Source organism: Electrona antarctica (genome assembly GCF_951216825.1).
Source record: "Electrona antarctica genome assembly, chromosome: 4".
Taxonomy (NCBI): domain Eukaryota; kingdom Metazoa; phylum Chordata; class Actinopteri; order Myctophiformes; family Myctophidae; genus Electrona; species Electrona antarctica.
In genome coordinates this window covers 975,844-994,520 of record NC_136809.1, presented here as the reverse complement: position 1 = coordinate 994,520, position 18,677 = coordinate 975,844, and the positions used below count along the sequence as shown (strand labels likewise).

The following is an 18,677-nucleotide window of genomic DNA, read 5'->3' as shown; positions in this document are numbered from 1 at the left end:
ACCCCCTCAAGGACCACTGGTGGTCCCCGGACCACCTGGAACCCCCTCAAGGACCACTGGGGGTCCCCGGACCACCTGGAACCCCCTCAAGGACCACTGGGGGTCCCCGGACCACCTGGAACCCCCTCAAGGACCATGCACTGGTCTAGCGTCTACTCGGTCTCGGTACAACACTAGACTAGCTGGCTGATAGCGCCATCTGCTGGACTCACATTGAACTACATAATGACTATTCACTCATTGTTGGCTGACAGTGGTTGTACTCACAAAGAAGTGAGTATAAGTACTCACAAAGAAGTGAGTATAAGTACAGATTGTTATCTAACAGTTTATAACGATGTGTTTGCATAGCACTGTATATTTATTCATAATGTGGTGCATAGCACTGTATATTTATTCATAATGTGGTGCATAGCACTGTATATTTATTCATAATGTGGTGCATAGCACTGTATATTTATTCATAATGTGGTGCATAGCACTGTATATTTATTCATAATGTGGTGCATAGCACTGTAGGCCTATATTTATTTGCATGTCATTAAAATGTTCTGATGAACTGAATATGAAGGACCTCAATGGAAACAAGCCATAGTGCTTATAAATCCTCTTATAGCAGAACTGGTGTTGAACATTTTATACAACCTGTCAAAGGTTATTGAATACAACTCATTTTATACAACCTGTCAAAGGTTATTGAATACAACTCATTTTATACAACCTGTCAAAGGTTATTGAATACAACTCATGTTATACAACCTGTCAAAGGTTATTGAATACAACTCATGTTATACAACCTGTCAAAGGTTATTGAATACAACTCATGTTATACAACCTGTCAAGGGATTATAAATAAAACTCATTTTATACAACCTGTCAAAGGATTATAAATAGAACTCATTTTATACAAACTTTCAAAGGTTTATAAATAGAACTCGTCTCATATTTCTGCTCTGTTTATAAATAGGCCTGAATGTGACTCTGTGTGGTGGAAAAGTACTGACATTATACTGGACTGTATCAATGTAAATAAACATTATTTATACTGGACTAAAGGTATCAATGCTGCAATGTACATGTCTGGAGTTCAAAATGTACTCGAGTAAAAGTACAAAAGTATAGCTATTAAAATGTACTTAAAGTACCAAAGTAAAATTACTCATTGTGCAGAATCTTGAAAATGTATTAAAAAAATAAAAATAAAAGCGATGCATTGTGAACTTGTAGATCTGTTATTTTCAAATGTCCAGAATATGTATGTATATATGTAACAGAGTTAAATAGGTTGGTCACATATATATATATATATATATATATATATATATATATATAGTGCTACAAAGTAGCTAGTAACTAAAGTTTTTAAATAATTGTAGTAAGTGCAGTAGGCCTTATAGTAAAAGTACACTATTTGTCTCTGAGATGTATTGGAGTAAAAGTAAAGTATTGGAGAAAAAAGAGATTTTGTTTTTTTAAGATTTTCTCTTTTCTTGTTCTCAGATTATTTCCCCTCGGCTGTGATTTATTTTATTTTCTCCACCAGGCCGAAGGCTTGGGGAGAGAGTATGTTTGTCTCCACCAGGCCGAAGGCTTGGGGAGAGAGTATGTTTGTCTCCACCAGGCCGAAGGCTTGGGGAGAGAGTATGTTTGTCTCCACCAGGCCGAAGGCTTGGGGAGAGAGTATGTTTTGCACTCCGTCCGTGTCCGTGTGTGTGTGTCCTTCCGTCCGTCTGTTACCAGCTAATCTCCGGCACCGTTAACCCGGTCGATGCCAAACTTTGCACACACACTCCCTGGATGCCAACGATGAACCTCTGCCCCGCATTTTCCAGAACGGCCTGTTATAGCGCCACCATGAGGCAGCTTTTCACATTCTTTACCTAAAACTGCACCGATCTGCGTGAAACGTTGTATGCACACTCCCTAGAGGCCAAGGACAAACCTTTGACCTGCATTTTCCGCATCTGCCTTTTATAGCGCCACCAGGAGGCCGACTTTTGTAAACCACATTTTTTGATATTACTCAAGTCGGATCTGTCCGATATTTCATATTCCATCCTAATTGGCTATAATTGGCTTTCACAGTTTGCAAGATTGCCCCGTTTTGAACAAAAGCCTCAAATCATGAACGCAGCATGCAATTTACGTGAAATCTTTCACACATTTTCTTACTAGGCTGAGGAATATATCCCACCCTTTTCACATTGGCCTGTTATAGCGCCACCAACAGGTTGATTTTTGCAAAACACATTTTTGGAACAAAATGCCTCAAATCATCCAATTGCCATCAAAGGCGTATGAAGAAATGGCACCCTTTTCACATTGGCCTATTATAGCGCCACCAGGAGGCCACAACCTGACCTGCCCTGGTGGAGACCTGTGCCCCGAGGGGCACGTTTTCTAGTTTTTTATGTATTAATATAGAAGTGTACGTCTCTAAATGTTGTGATGAATTGAACATGGTGGACCTGTTCATGATGTCGTCCACAGTTAACAGTTTTTGTTTTGACTTGTGCTTTTGTTTGAAATGTAGCCATTCTGCAATCAATCAATCAATCAATCAATCAATCAATCAATCAATCAATCAATCAATCAATCAATCAATCAATCAATCAAAAAGATAGACAGATATTCCACTGTTAGACAGATGTTAGGTTCTTACCTTGTTTATGATGACTATTTCTATATGTGATGTTCTTCCTTACTGTAAATCACTCTGGATTAAAAATACCTAAAATGTAAATGGCAAAAAAATAATATTCAACAAAGGTTGTGTGCAGTGCCCATGTCCGCCAGCAGAGGTCAGCGTGGACCTCAGTGGACCTCAGTGTTGTTCTAAAATTAGAACGCATGACATTTAGTCAGCCAGCCAGCCAGCCAGCCAGCCAGTCAGCCAGTCAGTCAGCCAGCCAGTCAGCCAGTCAGCCAGCCAGCCAACCAGCCAGCCAGTCAGCCAGTCAGTCAGCCAGCCAGTCAGCCAGCCAGCCAGCCAGCCAGTCAGTCAGTCAGTCAGTCAGTAACCTACTGCTGACCACAGTAACATTACAGTAACATTACTGTAGTCTGACTATTCTATTCATGTGGATTATATTATCCGTGTTATTTCTCCTCTCGTTGTTATATCGCTGTACAGCCGTCATGTCTACAAACCGCCAGCTGGTCTCTGTGGATTATGAGATATTTGGCAACGTGCAGGGTAAGATTTAATAATAATAAATATAATACTAATACTAATACTACTAATAATAATAATAATAACCTTCCAGCCCACATGGAAGTGATGTATCTGGAAAACACAATTCACAGTAATATAGCCTAAACAACTATGTTTTAAACTAAAGTGGATCTTTGTCTCTCAGGGCCTGAGAGAGTGACATGACGTGTTTAGACAGGATGTATGGGCAGCTGCAGGAGGGACCCTAAAGATCTGGCTTGCTGATAGTAAACGGCCAGGCCTGCAGGACACCTACTGTTCTGTGCTTGCTTCCTGGTGACCAACACCTTATTTAGACATGTTTGACCATTTGGTACAGGGGGGTTGGGACCACCTTTGCATTTCCTTTGTGTATAAGGTCTACTGAAAATGTCTGTAACAGTTAGTTCAGTGGCTCACACGCCGTGAGGCGGGTGGGCCAGGCCCATGGCTGTGAATGATGTCTTGTACTCTCTGAAAATAAATGGAACTCCGGAGCAACTTTCATTCTGCCTTTGTCTCTGCTGTTGGCTTCATTCTCCGTCCAGAGTGTTTTTTAGTCTAAGTATTTAACGTCTGTTTATGCTCTATGGAGAGAGGAAAAGCACTCTCTCCTCTGTAGATTATATTCTTCAAAGTGGTGCCGAGCTCGGTCGTGTTGATGCATTTTTGCGTCAGGCGAGAGAACCAGTGGACAATTGACAATTCAGTCTAATAGATATTTCGGTCGGCAATTATTATTTTTTGAACGGTGGAGAACGACGACGACGGCGCTGCAGTCGAACCGATGGGGTTCAACACGGCGATCACCACCACGACGGAGGCGGCCTGCACCGAGGAGCGGCGATGGGCAACGGCGTGATGCTCTCGGCGATCGTGACCAGAGGCGATGCTCGGCGGCTGGACGGCGGGGAGAGGGGTGCTACGGAGCACAGCGTGCCCCGGCCCGAGGGCGTTCATCGGCGGTCTGCGGTCCAAGGGAGGCGATGGGCAGAATTCAGAATGAAAGTTTCCGGACAAAGGGCAACTCTCGACAACAGAGCGGCCTACGCCATGCGGTGCATAAGTGTACTGCACAATCACAACCTCGTTTGGCCCGTGTGCGCTGACTGATGGACACTGACGAAGGTGAGACAAAAGAAGAGAAACGTTACAGAAGATTCTATTATATCAGATGGATATCGTTCCATTTGATTCCAAATCGTGTGTCGCGTTTGTTTTCAACATGAATTAAAAGGCATCGTGTTGATTGTATGTTTTTGTCGTATAATTAGATAAGTTGAGTCATGAGTAGCCTACTTATGCAACAATGAGGTGATTTCCTCGACGTGAAGAGAATATTAAGTTGAATATTGCTTAAACTCTGGCCTGTTAATGTATTTTTATCTTTTCTTATTACTGTTTAGCTGGTTAACAAGGGCCCAGCGTCATTTATTATGTACTACCCTAGTAGAGCAGAGTTTTATTTAAAGCATTATAAACGTATATGTTATTGCACGTCCTAAATTTCCTGAAAGCGGCAACGTCTGTTAAATGTCAGATATATGTTTACGGGTTATCATTTATGCCAATGATCATGTTTCGAGTTATGTAAAGGTTAAAAAGTGAAGTTGATTACAGTACAGAGAAGTTAGTGTGTAAGAGAGAACACAGAAGGGAGTTCTATAAGCACACCGATGATAATACTGTAATGGAATGAGAACACTGGTAACGATTTATCTGATTTGAATGCCTAGAAGTTTGTAAGCCATTTTTGAATTCTACTGTAATTGTTGATTTCTTTGTGTCATATGTTTAATGTTCCAGTCTGTGCCAAAGGGAGGACGAGGGTCAATTGTGTTTCCATATTCGTTTTTATGAGGCATGGTTGCCTCAAAGGGAGGTCTGATGTATCTGGAAAACACAATTCACAGTAATATAGCCTAAACAACTATGTTTTAAACTAAAGTGGATCTTTGTCTCTCAGGGCCTGAGAGAGTGACATGACGTGTTTAGACAGGATGTATGGGCAGCTGCAGGAGGGACCCTAAAGATCTGGCTTGCTGATAGTAAACGGCCAGGCCTGCAGGACACCTACTGTTCTGTGCTTGCTTCCTGGTGACCAACACCTTATTTAGACATGTTTGACCATTTGGTACAGGGGGGTTGGGACCACCTTTGCATTTCCTTTGTGTATAAGGTCTACTGAAAATGTCTGTAACAGTTAGTTCAGTGGCTCACACGCCGTGAGGCGGGTGGGCCAGGCCCATGGCTGTGAATGATGTCTTGTACTCTCTGAAAATAAATGGAACTCCGGAGCAACTTTCATTCTGCCTTTGTCTCTGCTGTTGGCTTCATTCTCCGTCCAGAGTGTTTTTTAGTCTAAGTATTTAACGTCTGTTTATGCTCTATGGGGAGAGGAAAAGCACTCTCTCCTCTGTAGATTATATTCTTCAGAAGTAACTTATATAAACGTATATGTTAGACATGCATAAACACACACATATGAACATATACGTTTCATATTGAATCATTTCTGTTCCCAAACACTACAATTATTACATCAGTTACTTTGCAGACTTATGTTACGGAACACAGTTATGTTACAGAACATACAAGGCAGCGGTGGCCGCGGTGGCCGAACGGATAGCGGCGCGGTCTTGATACCGGAAGGTTCCTAGTTCGAATCAGCCGTCCGACACGTTAAAAATTACCACCGCTGAAGTGCCCTTGAACAAGGCATTGAACCACTACGATGAAATGTGTTCTATGAGCAGGGCCTGGCTGGAAACAAGTTCTTGAGCTTAGCCCAGATACCCTGGGTAAATATAGTTATCATTTCATTTCATTTCATTTCATAGGCCTGCATTAAATGCATACGTAGCGTTGGGCGGAAGTGGATTGAACCGGGGGCTCCCACTCGCCAGACCTCCACCACCCGCTGTGCCAATGGGGCTGAGCCTGATTAGACTTATGTTGCAGGCTGGGTCTTGGCTGTGGGATACACATGGATAGATTATTTTAAAAAATATATTAAAATCTGTCTGTCTGTCTGTCTGTCTGTCTGTCTGTCTGTCTGTCTGTCTGTCTGTCTGTCTGTCTGTCTAACTGTCTGTCTGTCTGTCTGTCTGTCTGTCTGTCTGTCCCACAGGTGTATGTTTCAGAATGGTGAGTCAAACATAATCTCTGTCAAATCACATCATGTTTGACTGACTGACGTCACAATGCTGTGCGTGTGTCTGTGTGTGCGTGTGTGCGTGCATGGGCGCATGTATGATGTGCGTGCGTGTCGTGGGCGCATGTATGATGTGTGTGCGTGCGTGTGTGTCGTGGGCGCATGTATAATGTGCGTGCGTGCGTGCGTGTCGTGTTGGCGCATGTATGATGTGCGTGCGTGTCGTGGGCGCATGTATGATGTGCGTGCGTGCGTGCGTGCGTACGTGTGCATGTGCGTGAGTGCGTGTACGTGCACAGTACACAGAGGATCATGGGAAGAAACTGGGCGTGGTCGGCTGGGTGATGAACACTCGGGAGGGGTCAGTCAAAGGTCAAGTTCAGGGACCGGCAGACAAGGTGGACGAGATGTGAGTCCAACGGCCCGGGATTCGAACCCGCGTCTCTTATTAATCATTAAGCCAAAGGCATATTCCTGTGACTTTTACTCTTACTGAACACACACTCTATAGCAATGATTACTGTCACAATATAGAGCTATTTAACACTGTTACTGAACACACTCTATAGCAATGATTACTGTCACTATAGAGCTATTTAACACTGTTACTGAACACACTCTATAGCAATGATTACTGTCACAATATAGAGCTATTTAACACTGTTACTGAACACACTCTATAGCAATGATTACTGTCACTATAGAGCTATTTAACACTGTTACTGAACACACACTATAGCAATGATTACTGTCACAATATAGAGCTATTTAACACTGTTACTGAACACACTCTATAGCAATGATTACTGTCACAATATAGAGCTATTTAACACTGTTACTGAACACACTCTATAGCAATGATTACTGTCACAATATAGAGCTATTTAACACTGTTACTGAACACACACTATAGCAATGATTACTGTCACAATATAGAGCTATTTAACACCGTTACTGAACACACACTATAGCAATGATTACTGTCACAATATAGAGCTATTTTTTACTGAACACACTCTATAGCAATGATTACTGTCACAATATAGAGCTATTTAACACTGTTACTGAACACACACTATAGCAATGATTACTGTCACAATATAGAGCTATTTAACACTGTTACTGAACACACACTATAGCAATGATTACTGTCACAATATAGAGCTATTTAACACTGTTACTGAACACACACTATAGCAATGATTACTGTCACAATATAGAGCTATTTAACACTGTTACTGAACACACACTATAGCAATGATTACTGTCACAATATAGAGCTATTTAACACCGTTACTGAACACACACTATAGCAATGATTACTGTCACAATATAGAGCTATTTTTTACTGAACACACTCTATAGCAATGATTACTGTCACAATATAGAGCTATTTAACACCGTTACTGAACACACTCTATAGCAATGATTACTGTCACAATATAGAGCTATTTAACACCGTTACTGAACACACTCTATAGCAATGATTACTGTCACAATATAGAGCTATTTAACACCGTTACTGAACACACTCTATAGCAATGATTACTGTCACAATATAGAGCTATTTAACACCGTTACTGAACACACACTATATAGCAATGATTACTGTCACAATATAGAGCTATTTAACACTGTTACTGAACACACTCTATAGCAATGATTACTGTCACAATATAGAGCTATTTAACACCGTTACTGAACACACTCTATAGCAATGATTACTGTCACAATATAGAGCTATTTAACACTGTTACTGAACACACACTCTATAGCAATGATTACTGTCACAATATAGAGCTATTTAACACTGTTACTGAACACACTCTATAGCAATGATTACTGTCACAATATAGAGCTATTTAACACTGTTACTGAACACACACTCTATAGCAATGATTACTGTCACAATATAGAGCTATTTAACACTGTTACTGAACACACTCTATAGCAATGATTACTGTCACAATATAGAGCTATTTAACACTGTTACTGAACACACTCTATAGCAATGATTACTGTCCCACTATAGAGCTATTTAACACTGTTACTGAACACACTCTATAGCAATGATTACTGTCACAATATAGAGCTATTTAACACTGTTACTGAACACACTCTATAGCAATGATTACTGTCGTGATGTTAATGCGTGTGTTTCGTTTGGGTGTGTTAACAGGAAGCAGTGGCTCCGTACAACAGGAAGTCCCTCCTCTCGTATCGACAGGGCAGAATTCTCCAATCAGAGAGACGTGCCTGATCTGGAGTTACGAGGATTCTCCACCAGATACCACTGATGTTCCAATACCGCCCCCGCCTGGCGGAGTCAGGTCACTGATGTTCCAACCTGACTCAATACCGCCCCCGCCTGGTGGAGTCAGGTCACTGATGTTCCAACCTGACTCATTACCACCCCCGCCTGGTGGAGTCAGGTCACTGATGTTCCAATACCGCCCCCGCCTGGTGGAGTCAGGTCACTGATGTTCCAACCTGACTCAATACCACCCCCGCCTGGTGGAGTCAGGTCACTGATGTTCCAACCTGACTCAATACCACCCCCGCCTGGTGGAGTCAGGTCACTGATGTTCCAACCTGACTCAATACCGCCCCCGCCTGGCGGAGTCAGGTCACTGATGTTCCAACCTGACTCAATACCACCCCCGCCTGGTGGAGTCAGGTCACTGATGTTCCAACCTGACTCAATACCGCCCCCGCCTGGTGGAGTCAGGTCACTGATGTTCCAACCTGACTCAATACCGCCCCCGCCTGGTGGAGTCAGGTCACTGATGTTCCAACCTGACTCAATACCACCCCCGCCTGGTGGAGTCAGGTCACTGATGTTCCAACCGAAAATAGATATAAAACATATAAAAACAAATTGATAAAAATTATACGATTACCACAACCACAAATTATTGGAAAAACATAAGAGTGACACTCAAGGAACATGGAAGGTAATTAACAGCATAATCAGAAAAGGTAAAAGCTGATTATCCTAATCACTTCATAAATGATAATAATACAACTATAAATGAACCAAAGGAAATTGTTGACAAATGTAATATATATTTTGAAAATGTGGGGTCTAATTTGGCTAAAGAGATTGTGGAGCCAACACACAATGACGACGGGATCTTGTTGACCGAAATTATTATTCAATGTTTATTAGTGGTGTTACCGAAATGGACATAATTGAAGTAGTACATCACTTTAAACATAAACGTTCTACTGACTGGACAGAAATAGACATGTCACTAGTCACTAGATTTTTAAAAATTGAGACAGACACAGATTTAACAACTACAGACCAATTTCTTTAGTCACAATTCTCCAAAATAATTGAAAAACTATTTGTTAAAAGACTTAATCCATTCATTGAAAAACACAATCTAATGAGCAACCACCAATATGGGTTCAGTAGGACAAACAGGTCCACTTCGATGGCTGTAATGGAACTGGTGGAGGGAATCTCAACAGCAATCGAAAACGGAGAATACACGGTGGGAGTGTTCATTAACTTGAAAAAAGCCTTATGACACTATACTAGACCTATTACTAAATAAACTGGAGAGATATGGTGTAAGAGGTATAGCCAATTCCTGGATAAGAAGCTATCTTGAAGATAGACATCAATATGTGCAAATAAATAATGTAAAATCTAAATTAGAGAAAGTCACTTATGGCGTCCCACAGGGCTCCGTCCTGGGTCCAAAATTATTTATATTATATATAAATGAAATTTGTAAAGTGTCAACCTTGCTAAAATACGTCCTATTGCTCCGACAAGAATTTGGAGAAGCTTCTGAACACAGTAGAAGGAGAATTGACTCCCTGTGGAATGAATGAGAAACACAGCTAAACGTGTGGGAAGCGCCTCCCTGTGGAATGAATGAGCAACACCTAAAGGTGTGGGTAGCGCCTCCATGTGGAATGAATGAGCAACACAGCTAAACGTGTGAGTAGCGCCTCCATGTGGAATGAATGAGCAACACCTAAAGGTGTGGGTAGCGCCTCCATGTGGAATGAATGAGCAACACCTAAACGTGTGGGTAGCGCCTCCATGTGGAATGAATGAGCAACACCTAAACGTGTGGGTAGCGCCTCCATGTGGAATGAATGAGCAACACAGCTAAATGTGTGGGTAGCTCCTCCATGTGGAATGAATGAGCAACACCTAAAGGTGTGGGTAGCTCCTCCCTGTGGAATGAATGAGCAACACAGCTAAATGTGTGGGTAGCGCCTCCATGTGGAATGAATGAGCAACACAGCTAAATGTGTGGGTAGCGCCTCCATGTGGAATGAATGAGCAACACAGCTGAATGTGTGGGTAGCGCCTCCATGTGGAATGAATGAGCAACACCTAAACGTGTGGGTAGCGCCTCCATGTGGACTGAATGAGCAACACAGCTAAATGTGTGGGTAGTGCCTCCATGTGGAATGAATGAGCAACACCTAAACGTGTGGGTAGCGCCTCCATGTGGACTGAATGAGCAACACAGCTAAATGTGTGGGTAGCTCCTCCATGTGGAATGAATGAGCAACACAGCTAAATGTGTGGGTAGCTCCTCCATGTGGAATGAATGAGCAACACAGCTAAATGTGTGGGTAGCTCCTCCATGTGGAATGAATGAGCAACACAGCTAAATGTGTGGGTAGCGCCTCCATGTGGAATGAATGAGCAACACAGTTAAATGTGTGGGTAGCTCCTCCATGTGGAATGAATGAGCAACACCTAAACGTGTGGGTAGCTCCTCCATGTGGAATGAATGAGCAACACAGCTAAATGTGTGGGTAGCGCCTCCCTGTGGAATGAATGAGCAACACAGCTAAAATGTCTACCAACGGACAACTATTTTAACATTTGGCCCAGACCGGCCCACCAGGGGGTCACATCATAGGAGCATGTATGACATCATAGGAGCATGTATAAAATCATAGGAACATGTATGACATCATAGGAGCATGTATAACATCATAGGAACATGTATGACATCATAGGAGCATGTATAACATCATAGGAACATGTATGACATCATAGGAACATGTATGACATCATATGAGCATGTATGACATCATAGGAGCATGTATGACATCATAGGAACATGTATGTCATCATAGGAGCATGTATGACATCATATGAGCATGTATGACATCATAGGAACATGTATGACATCATAGGAGCATGTATAACATCATGTGAGCATGTATGACATCATATGAGCATGTATGACATCATAGGAGCATGTATAACATCATAGGAGCATGTATGACATCATATGAGCATGTATGACATCATAGGAACATGTATGACATCATAGGAACATGTATGACATCATAGGAGCATGTATGACATCATAGGAACATGTATGACATCATAGGAGCATGTATGACATCATAGGAACATGTATGACATCATAGGAGCATGTATAACATCATAGGAGCATGTATGACATCATATGAGCATGTATGACATCATAGGAACATGTATGACATCATAGGAACATGTATGACATCATATGAGCATGTATGACATCATAGGAACATGTATGACATCATAGGAGCATGTATGACATCATAGGAACATGTATGACATCATAGGAACATGTATGACATCATAGGAGCATGTATAACATCATAGGAGCATGTATGACATCATAGGAGCATGTATGACATCATAGGAACATGTATGACATCATAGGAGCATGTATGGCAGATGGGCTGGCCAACGTTGAAGCTGCCACTACCCTACTGGCCAAAAGTGGAACTGCAGCAGGTTCATGGAGGAGGACGGACGTTCATGACGTCATGTGCGTAACGTGTGTTAGCAGCATGTCAGCTCAAAACGTCGTCGTTAGGAAACGGTTTGCGTTGCGGTGACGTCAGACCAGAACAGAAACGGTTTGCGTTGCGGTGACGTCAGACCAGAACAGAAACGGTTTGCGTTGCGGTGACGTCAGACCAGAACAGAAACGGTTTGCGTTGCGGTGACGTCACACCAGAACATTATATATTATAAGGTCTTTTACTTGGAAGGACAGAAAGACCTCGAGTCAGAAGAACGAACACCCAAAGACCTCGAGTCAGAAACACTCACTGAGACCTCGAGTCAGAAACACTCACTGAGGCCTCGAGTCAGAAACACTCACTGAGACCTCGAGTCAGAAACACTCACTGAGACCTCGAGTCAGAAACACTCACTGAGGCCTCGAGTCAGAAACACTCACTGAGACCTCGAGTCAGAAAGAAAACCCACAAAGAAAACCCACTATAAAACAGACAGGCAGACGTACAAAGACAGACAGACGTACATATAGACAAAGACAGACATAGACAAAGACAGACATATCAGACATAGATAAGAGACAGTGAGACAGACAAAGAGACAGAGCGAGACAAAAGAGACAGAACCAAGACACACACACACACACACACAGAGACAAAGACTGACAGTCACACAGAAACAGAAATACTGTGGAGACGGAGAGACAGACAGACAGACAGTAGAGACATCTAGATGAGCAACCCAGACGAGAGAGAGACAGAAGAGACAGAGAGACAGGCAGAGAGAGGAGAGACAGAAGAGACAGAGAGACAGGCAGAGAGAGGAGAGACAGAGAGACAGGTAGAGAGAGGAGAGACAGAGAATGGAGACGGTATCAGTAGCCTGCTGCAGCCTGCTGCAGCCACGGAGCATCAGCTGCAGCAGCAGCAGCATGCGACGGCGCCACCTAGGGCCAGAGCCAGGAACAACCGCTCCACGCCGGAGCGTCGCTTCCTGCTGCGTCACGTGGTCAGCGACTCCAAAGCCACGGCGCTGGACCTCCCGCTGCCCAGCCAGCGGGAGGCCGACCTGGCGCCCCGACGCCCTCCCTTCCTCCGGGACCAGCTCAGGGTTCAGGGAGCGGTCGGTCAGACGCAGGCCTCCCCCGAGCCCCCCGAGCCCCCCGGTGCCCCCCGGGGCCAGGAGGAGGAGGGGGACGAGGCGGGGGGCAGGGACGAACGTCCGAGGGACGGACGATGGGAGGACCCGGCGCTAGACGCCGGTGAACGAGAGGAACGAGAGGCTCCCGGCGTTGGCGAAGACATTGGCGGAAAATATGAAAAGGAGTTGGAGGAAGAGGCGGCCGAGGAGGCGACAAAGAAGGCGCCTCGCCACCGCGAGGAAGAGGAGGAAGGAGGTGGCAAGGAGGAGGAGGAAGAGGAGAAGGCGTCGGCCAAGGAGGCTTGGCTGGAGGCGGAGCGGCGCGAGCGTGAGAGGTGCGTTTCCAAGGAGATCGAGGAGGCCAAGACCAAGGCGGTGGCGACCTCGCCCGACGGGCGCTTCCTCAAGTTCGCCGAGGCGGGCCGCGGCTCCTTCAAGGTGGTCTACAAGGGCCTGGACACTAAGGACAACCTGGAGGTGGCCTGGTGCGAGCTCAACGACCACAAGCTGGGCCGCGCCGAGCGCCTGGCCTTCAAGGCCGAGTCGGAGCTGCTGAAGACGCTGCAGCATCCCAACATCGTGCGCTTCTGCGACTCCTGGGAGGACGCGGCCAAGGGCCGGAAGTGCACCGTGCTGGTGACGGAGCTGATGGCGTCAGGCACGCTGCGGACCTACCTGAAGCGCTTCAAGGTCATGAAGATCAAGTGGCTGCGCAACTGGGGCCGCCAGATCCTGCGCGGCCTGCACTTCCTGCACACACGCGACCCGCCCATCATCCACCGCGACCTCAAGTGCGACAACATCTTCATCACGGGCGCCTCGGGCTCCGTGAAGATTGGTGATCTGGGCCTGGCCACGCTGCGACGCAAGTCCTACGCCAAGAGCGTCATCGGCACGCCCGAGTTCATGGCGCCCGAGATGTACGAGGAGAAGTACAACGAGCTGGTGGACGTGTACGCCTTCGGCATGTGCCTCCTGGAGATGGCCACGTCCGAGTTCCCCTACCAGGAGTGCACCAACACGGCGCAGATCTACCGCAAGGTGTCCAACGGCGAGAAGCCGGCCAGCCTGGACAAGGTGGCGTTCCCGGAGCTGAAGGAGATCATCGAGGGCTGCATCCAGCACCGCAAGGAGGACCGCTACTCCGTGGAGGAGCTGCTCAACCACAGCTTCTTCCGTGAGGAGACGGGCCTGCGCGTGGAGCTGGCCGAGGACCACCAGGGGGAGCAGGAGGACGTGACGCTGCGGCTGCGCATCGACGACTCCTCCAAGCTCAAGGGCAACTACAACGTGCGCGAGGCCATCGAGTTCTCCTTCGACCTCGGCCGGCACGCGGCCGACGAGGTGGCGCAGGAGATGGTGGAGGGTGGCTACGCCTGCGAGGGCGACCAGAAGGTCATCGCCGCCGCCATCAAGGAGCGCGTGGCGCTCATTAGCCGCAAGAGGGCTCAGCGGAGGCTGCGGCGGTCGCAGGGAGGCGAGGAGGAGAGCAGCAGCAGCAGCAGCAGCGGTGGCGGCGGCCTGGATATAGAAGGTTCTCTGGAGGGCGCAGAGGATTCCCCGCCGGCCACTCTGAGCTCGCAGGCTCAGCCGACTGCCGCCGCCTACATCCCCACGCCCCCTCAGACCACGCTCCCCATCTACAGCGCTCCTCCCACCCTGGTCCAACCCGATGACATCCGGGCTCTGGAAGCCAAGCTGAAGGGGCTGTTCGGCAGCACCGTCTCTCTCACGCAGACGCAGACGCAGCAGACCGGAGATCAGCAGCAGCATCTACAGGCCGCCGCCCCCTTCTCCTCCTCCTCCTCCTCCTCTGTGGGCGTCGTCCAATCGGCTGCGATCGATACGGGAACTCCCGTAACGACGACGCAGATTCCACCCCCGCCGCCCGGGGAGGGTCTCCCGCCGGACGCCGCTCACAGCCCCGCCCCTCCCGCCGAGCCGGAGCCTCAGGCGGGACAGTCCAGCCATCATCCTGCGGCGTCTCCACTAGAGGGCGCTCCTCTGCCACCCGCCTCCGCAGCCGCCACACCCTCTGCGGAGAGCTCCTCCCCTCCCGACTCCCCGTCGGCAGCCGGCGAGGTTTTCCCGTCGCCTGATCCGAGCCTGCCTCCTCCTCCTCCTCCTCCTCCTCCTCCTCCGTCGTGTCACCAGGAGGCCCCGGGCCCCGGGTCCCCGACAATCCCCCCCTCCCCCCAGCACCCACAGGCCTCCATCCTCATCCCTCCTGTGGCCGCGGGGGCTTTGCCTAGCGACGCCTCTGTCTACACTACATCAGTCTCTACTCCTTCAGTCTCAACTCCATCAGCATCCACTCCTTCAGTCTCTTCTTCTTCAGTCTCCACTACATCAGTCTCAACTCCTTCAGTTTCTACTCCTTCAGTCTCCAGTCAATCAGTCTCTACTCCTTCAGTTTCTACTCCTTCAACTCCTTCAGTCTCCTCTCTCTCCATTATTTCCGTCTCTGTTGTCCCTGTAGCCACCGCTGTCTCCATGTCCTCTGTCCCCAACGATGACGTCTCCGCTGTCCCTGAAGCCTCGACTGTGGATGGTACCGCTGGGACCGCAGAGCAGCAGCAGCCTGACGCCGCTGCCGACGTACAGACCTCCGAGTGTCAACCTCTGCCGTCTACCAGCCAGAACCAGAACCAGATCCAGATCCACGGCCAGGCTTGGCCAGAGGAGCCAGAGGAGGCGGACGACATCCGCGATCTCAACGCCGCGCTCCAAGACCTGTTCCACCAGGGCTGTAACGCCGCGGCCGAGGGGAACCTGCTCCACCAGGGCTGTAGCGCTGCCACCGAGGGGAGCCACGAGGGGAGCCACGACGGCCCCCAGCGGCGGCCCTCCGTCCACAGGAGCGCCAAGGCCAAGCTGAGCGTGCTCAGCATCTCCGAGGGGGAGCGGGTGGCCGAGTGCCAGCTGGAGACGCACAGCATGAAGATGGTCACGTTCACGTTCGCCATCGACGGAGACAACCCGGTGGAGATCGCGCAGATCATGGTCGACCACGACTTCCTGCTGGAGAGCGAGCGCGGCTCCTTCATCGAGGGCGTGCACCGGGTGATCCGGAAGGCCGACGAGATCGGAGAGAGCGTGAAGGAGGGCTCGCCTCGGAGGACAGGCAGTGGCGGCGGCCGGCAGTGGCAGCCGGAGCCCAGCGGCTCCGCCGATCCTCCCGCCGCTCCGGCCCAGGTGTTGCACTCGGCCGGCCGGCGTTTCACGGTAACCCCCGTGCCCGAGTCGCGCCTCAGAAAGCAGCCGGTCTCTCCCCCCTCCCCCTCCTCCACCGGAGAGGAACTGGATCCCGCCGCAGTGCAGCGAGACGTCAGCGAGACCCTCAAGGAACCAGAGACCAGTGTCCTCACGTCGTCCTCTGATGCTGGACGCCAACCTTCCAGACATCATACCACGGTGTCTCCACTAGAGGGCGCTCCTCTGCCGCCCGCCACCGCCACACCCTCTGCGGCGAGCTCCTCCCCTCTCGACTGCCCGTCAGCGGACGGCGGGGTTTCCCCCTCGCCCGGGAGCAGTGCCGATGTCCCTGCTCCCACGGGAGCCGCCGGGACCGTGTCTGCTGCAGAGCGCCAGCCGGACGCTAGTGCCGCTGCACAGACCTCGACCACCTCAGAGTGTCAGCCTGCGTCCGTTCCGTCTGTTCCCACCGAACCACCACTGGCTGCCAGCCAAAAACCTGGTCCGGCCCCGGACTAGAGAACATGTTATAGATGAGGTGAAGACTACATAACTTCCCCTGCTGGTTAGAGATGAGGTAAAGATAAATGGTAAATGGTGCATTTATATAGCACCTTTATCCAAGGCGCTTTACATAGATGTGCATTACATTCACACACACATTCATACACCGATGGCGGCGGAAGCCATGCAAGGTACCAACCTGCACATTGGGAGCAATGTGGGGTTCAGTGTCCTTGCCCATGGACACTTCGACATGTAGACATGAGGAGGAGCCGGGATTCGAACCACCGACCCAGGGATCATTGGACGACCTGCTCTACCTCCTGAGCCACAGCCGCCCCATCTGAGGCAACCAGAGCCACTCTGGCACTCTGGCTCCGGTCGTGACCAGCGCCCCCTAGAGGCACTCTGGCTCAGGTCGTGACCAGCGGCCCCCTAGAGGCACTCTGGCTCAGGTCGTGACCAGCGCCCCCTAGAGGCACTCTGGCTCAGGTCGTGACCAGCGCCCCCTAGAGGCACTCTGGCTCAGGTCGTGACCAGCGCCCCCTAGAGGCACTCTGGCTCAGGTCGTGACCAGCGCCCCCTAGAGGCACTGGCACTCTGGCTCCGGTCGTGACCAGCGCCCCCTAGAGGCACTGGCACTCTGGCTCAGGTCATGACCAGCGCCCCCTAGAGGCACTCTGGCTCAGGTCGTGACCAGCGCCCCCTAGAGGCTCTCTGGCTCAGGTCGTGACCAGCGCCCCCTAGAGGCACTCTGGCTCAGGTCGTGACCAGCGCCCCCTAGAGGCTCTCTGGCTCAGGTCGTGACCAGCGCCCCCTAGAGGCACTCTGGCTCAGGTCGTGACCAGCGCCCCCTAGAGGCACTGGCACTCTGGCTCCGGTCGTGACCAGCGCCCCCTAGAGGCACTCTGGCTCCGGTCGTGACCAGCGCCCCCTAGAGGCACTCTGGCTCCGGTCATGACCAGCGCCCCCTAGAGGCTCTCTGGCTCAGGTCGTGACCAGCGCCCCCTAGAGGCTCTCTGGCTCAGGTCGTGACCAGCGCCCCCTAGAGGCTCTCTGGCTCCGGTCCTGACCTGACCAGGCTTCTCTCAGAAGCTGAATGGAGCTTACCTCAGAGGTATCTACAGAGAACAGGCCAGAGAACCACTGACGGCGTTGGAAGCTTGTCGGTTGCTTTGCTTGCATGTTGTGTTGTTGTCGTGTTGCATGTCGTATGTTGTGCATTTGTTATTCTTTTTTCATACGAGCGTGATTGTTTAGAGGTCCGAGAGGTGCTGGAACCGTGTTGGTTTTGTGAGGATTTTTCTTCCGTGCCTCGAATCAGTAACGTCAGTGCCTGGACCTCAGTCCGAAATGCTTTGAATCAGTAACGTCAGTGCCTGGACCTCAGTCCGAAATGCTTTGAATCAGTAACGTCAGTGCCTGGACCTCAGTCCGAAATGCTTTGAATCAGTAACGTCAGTGCCTGGACCTCAGTCCGAAATGTCGGCCAATACTCTCGGGTTACGAAGTCAGTTTGTGGTGGTGGTTGCGCTACAGTGTTGCATTTTGTCGCACATTCCTGGAATGTGGATTCCTCACTTTGTATATTTTTCTGCCCATTTTGAAATTTGTCCCGACTATAGCTATAGCTACAGACAACTATAGCTATAACTACAGACTATAGCTACTACAGACAACTATAGCTATAACTACAGACAACTATAGCT

The 18,677-nt window shown here is 48.7% G+C and overlaps 1 protein-coding gene across 2 annotated transcripts; it reads left to right on the top strand.

Annotated features, from left to right (window-relative positions):
• The first annotated feature begins 3,079 nt into the window (after nucleotides 1-3,079).
• On the top strand, nucleotides 3,080-8,669 carry acyp2 (acylphosphatase 2, muscle type). 2 transcript variants are annotated; one of them, XM_079498889.1, is made up of 4 exons: nucleotides 3,080-3,196; nucleotides 6,324-6,340; nucleotides 6,647-6,756; nucleotides 8,527-8,669. In XM_079498889.1, exons 1-4 carry the CDS (start codon nucleotides 3,139-3,141, stop codon nucleotides 8,642-8,644), a joined length of 303 nt encoding a protein of 100 aa, XP_079355015.1. In that variant the 5' UTR covers nucleotides 3,080-3,138; the 3' UTR covers nucleotides 8,645-8,669. The 2 variants fall into 2 exon arrangements, with proteins under 2 accessions (XP_079355015.1, XP_079355016.1); XM_079498890.1 differs by lacking the exon at nucleotides 6,324-6,340 and having other exon boundaries at nucleotides 3,095-3,196.
• The last annotated feature ends 10,008 nt before the right edge of the window (nucleotides 8,670-18,677 follow it).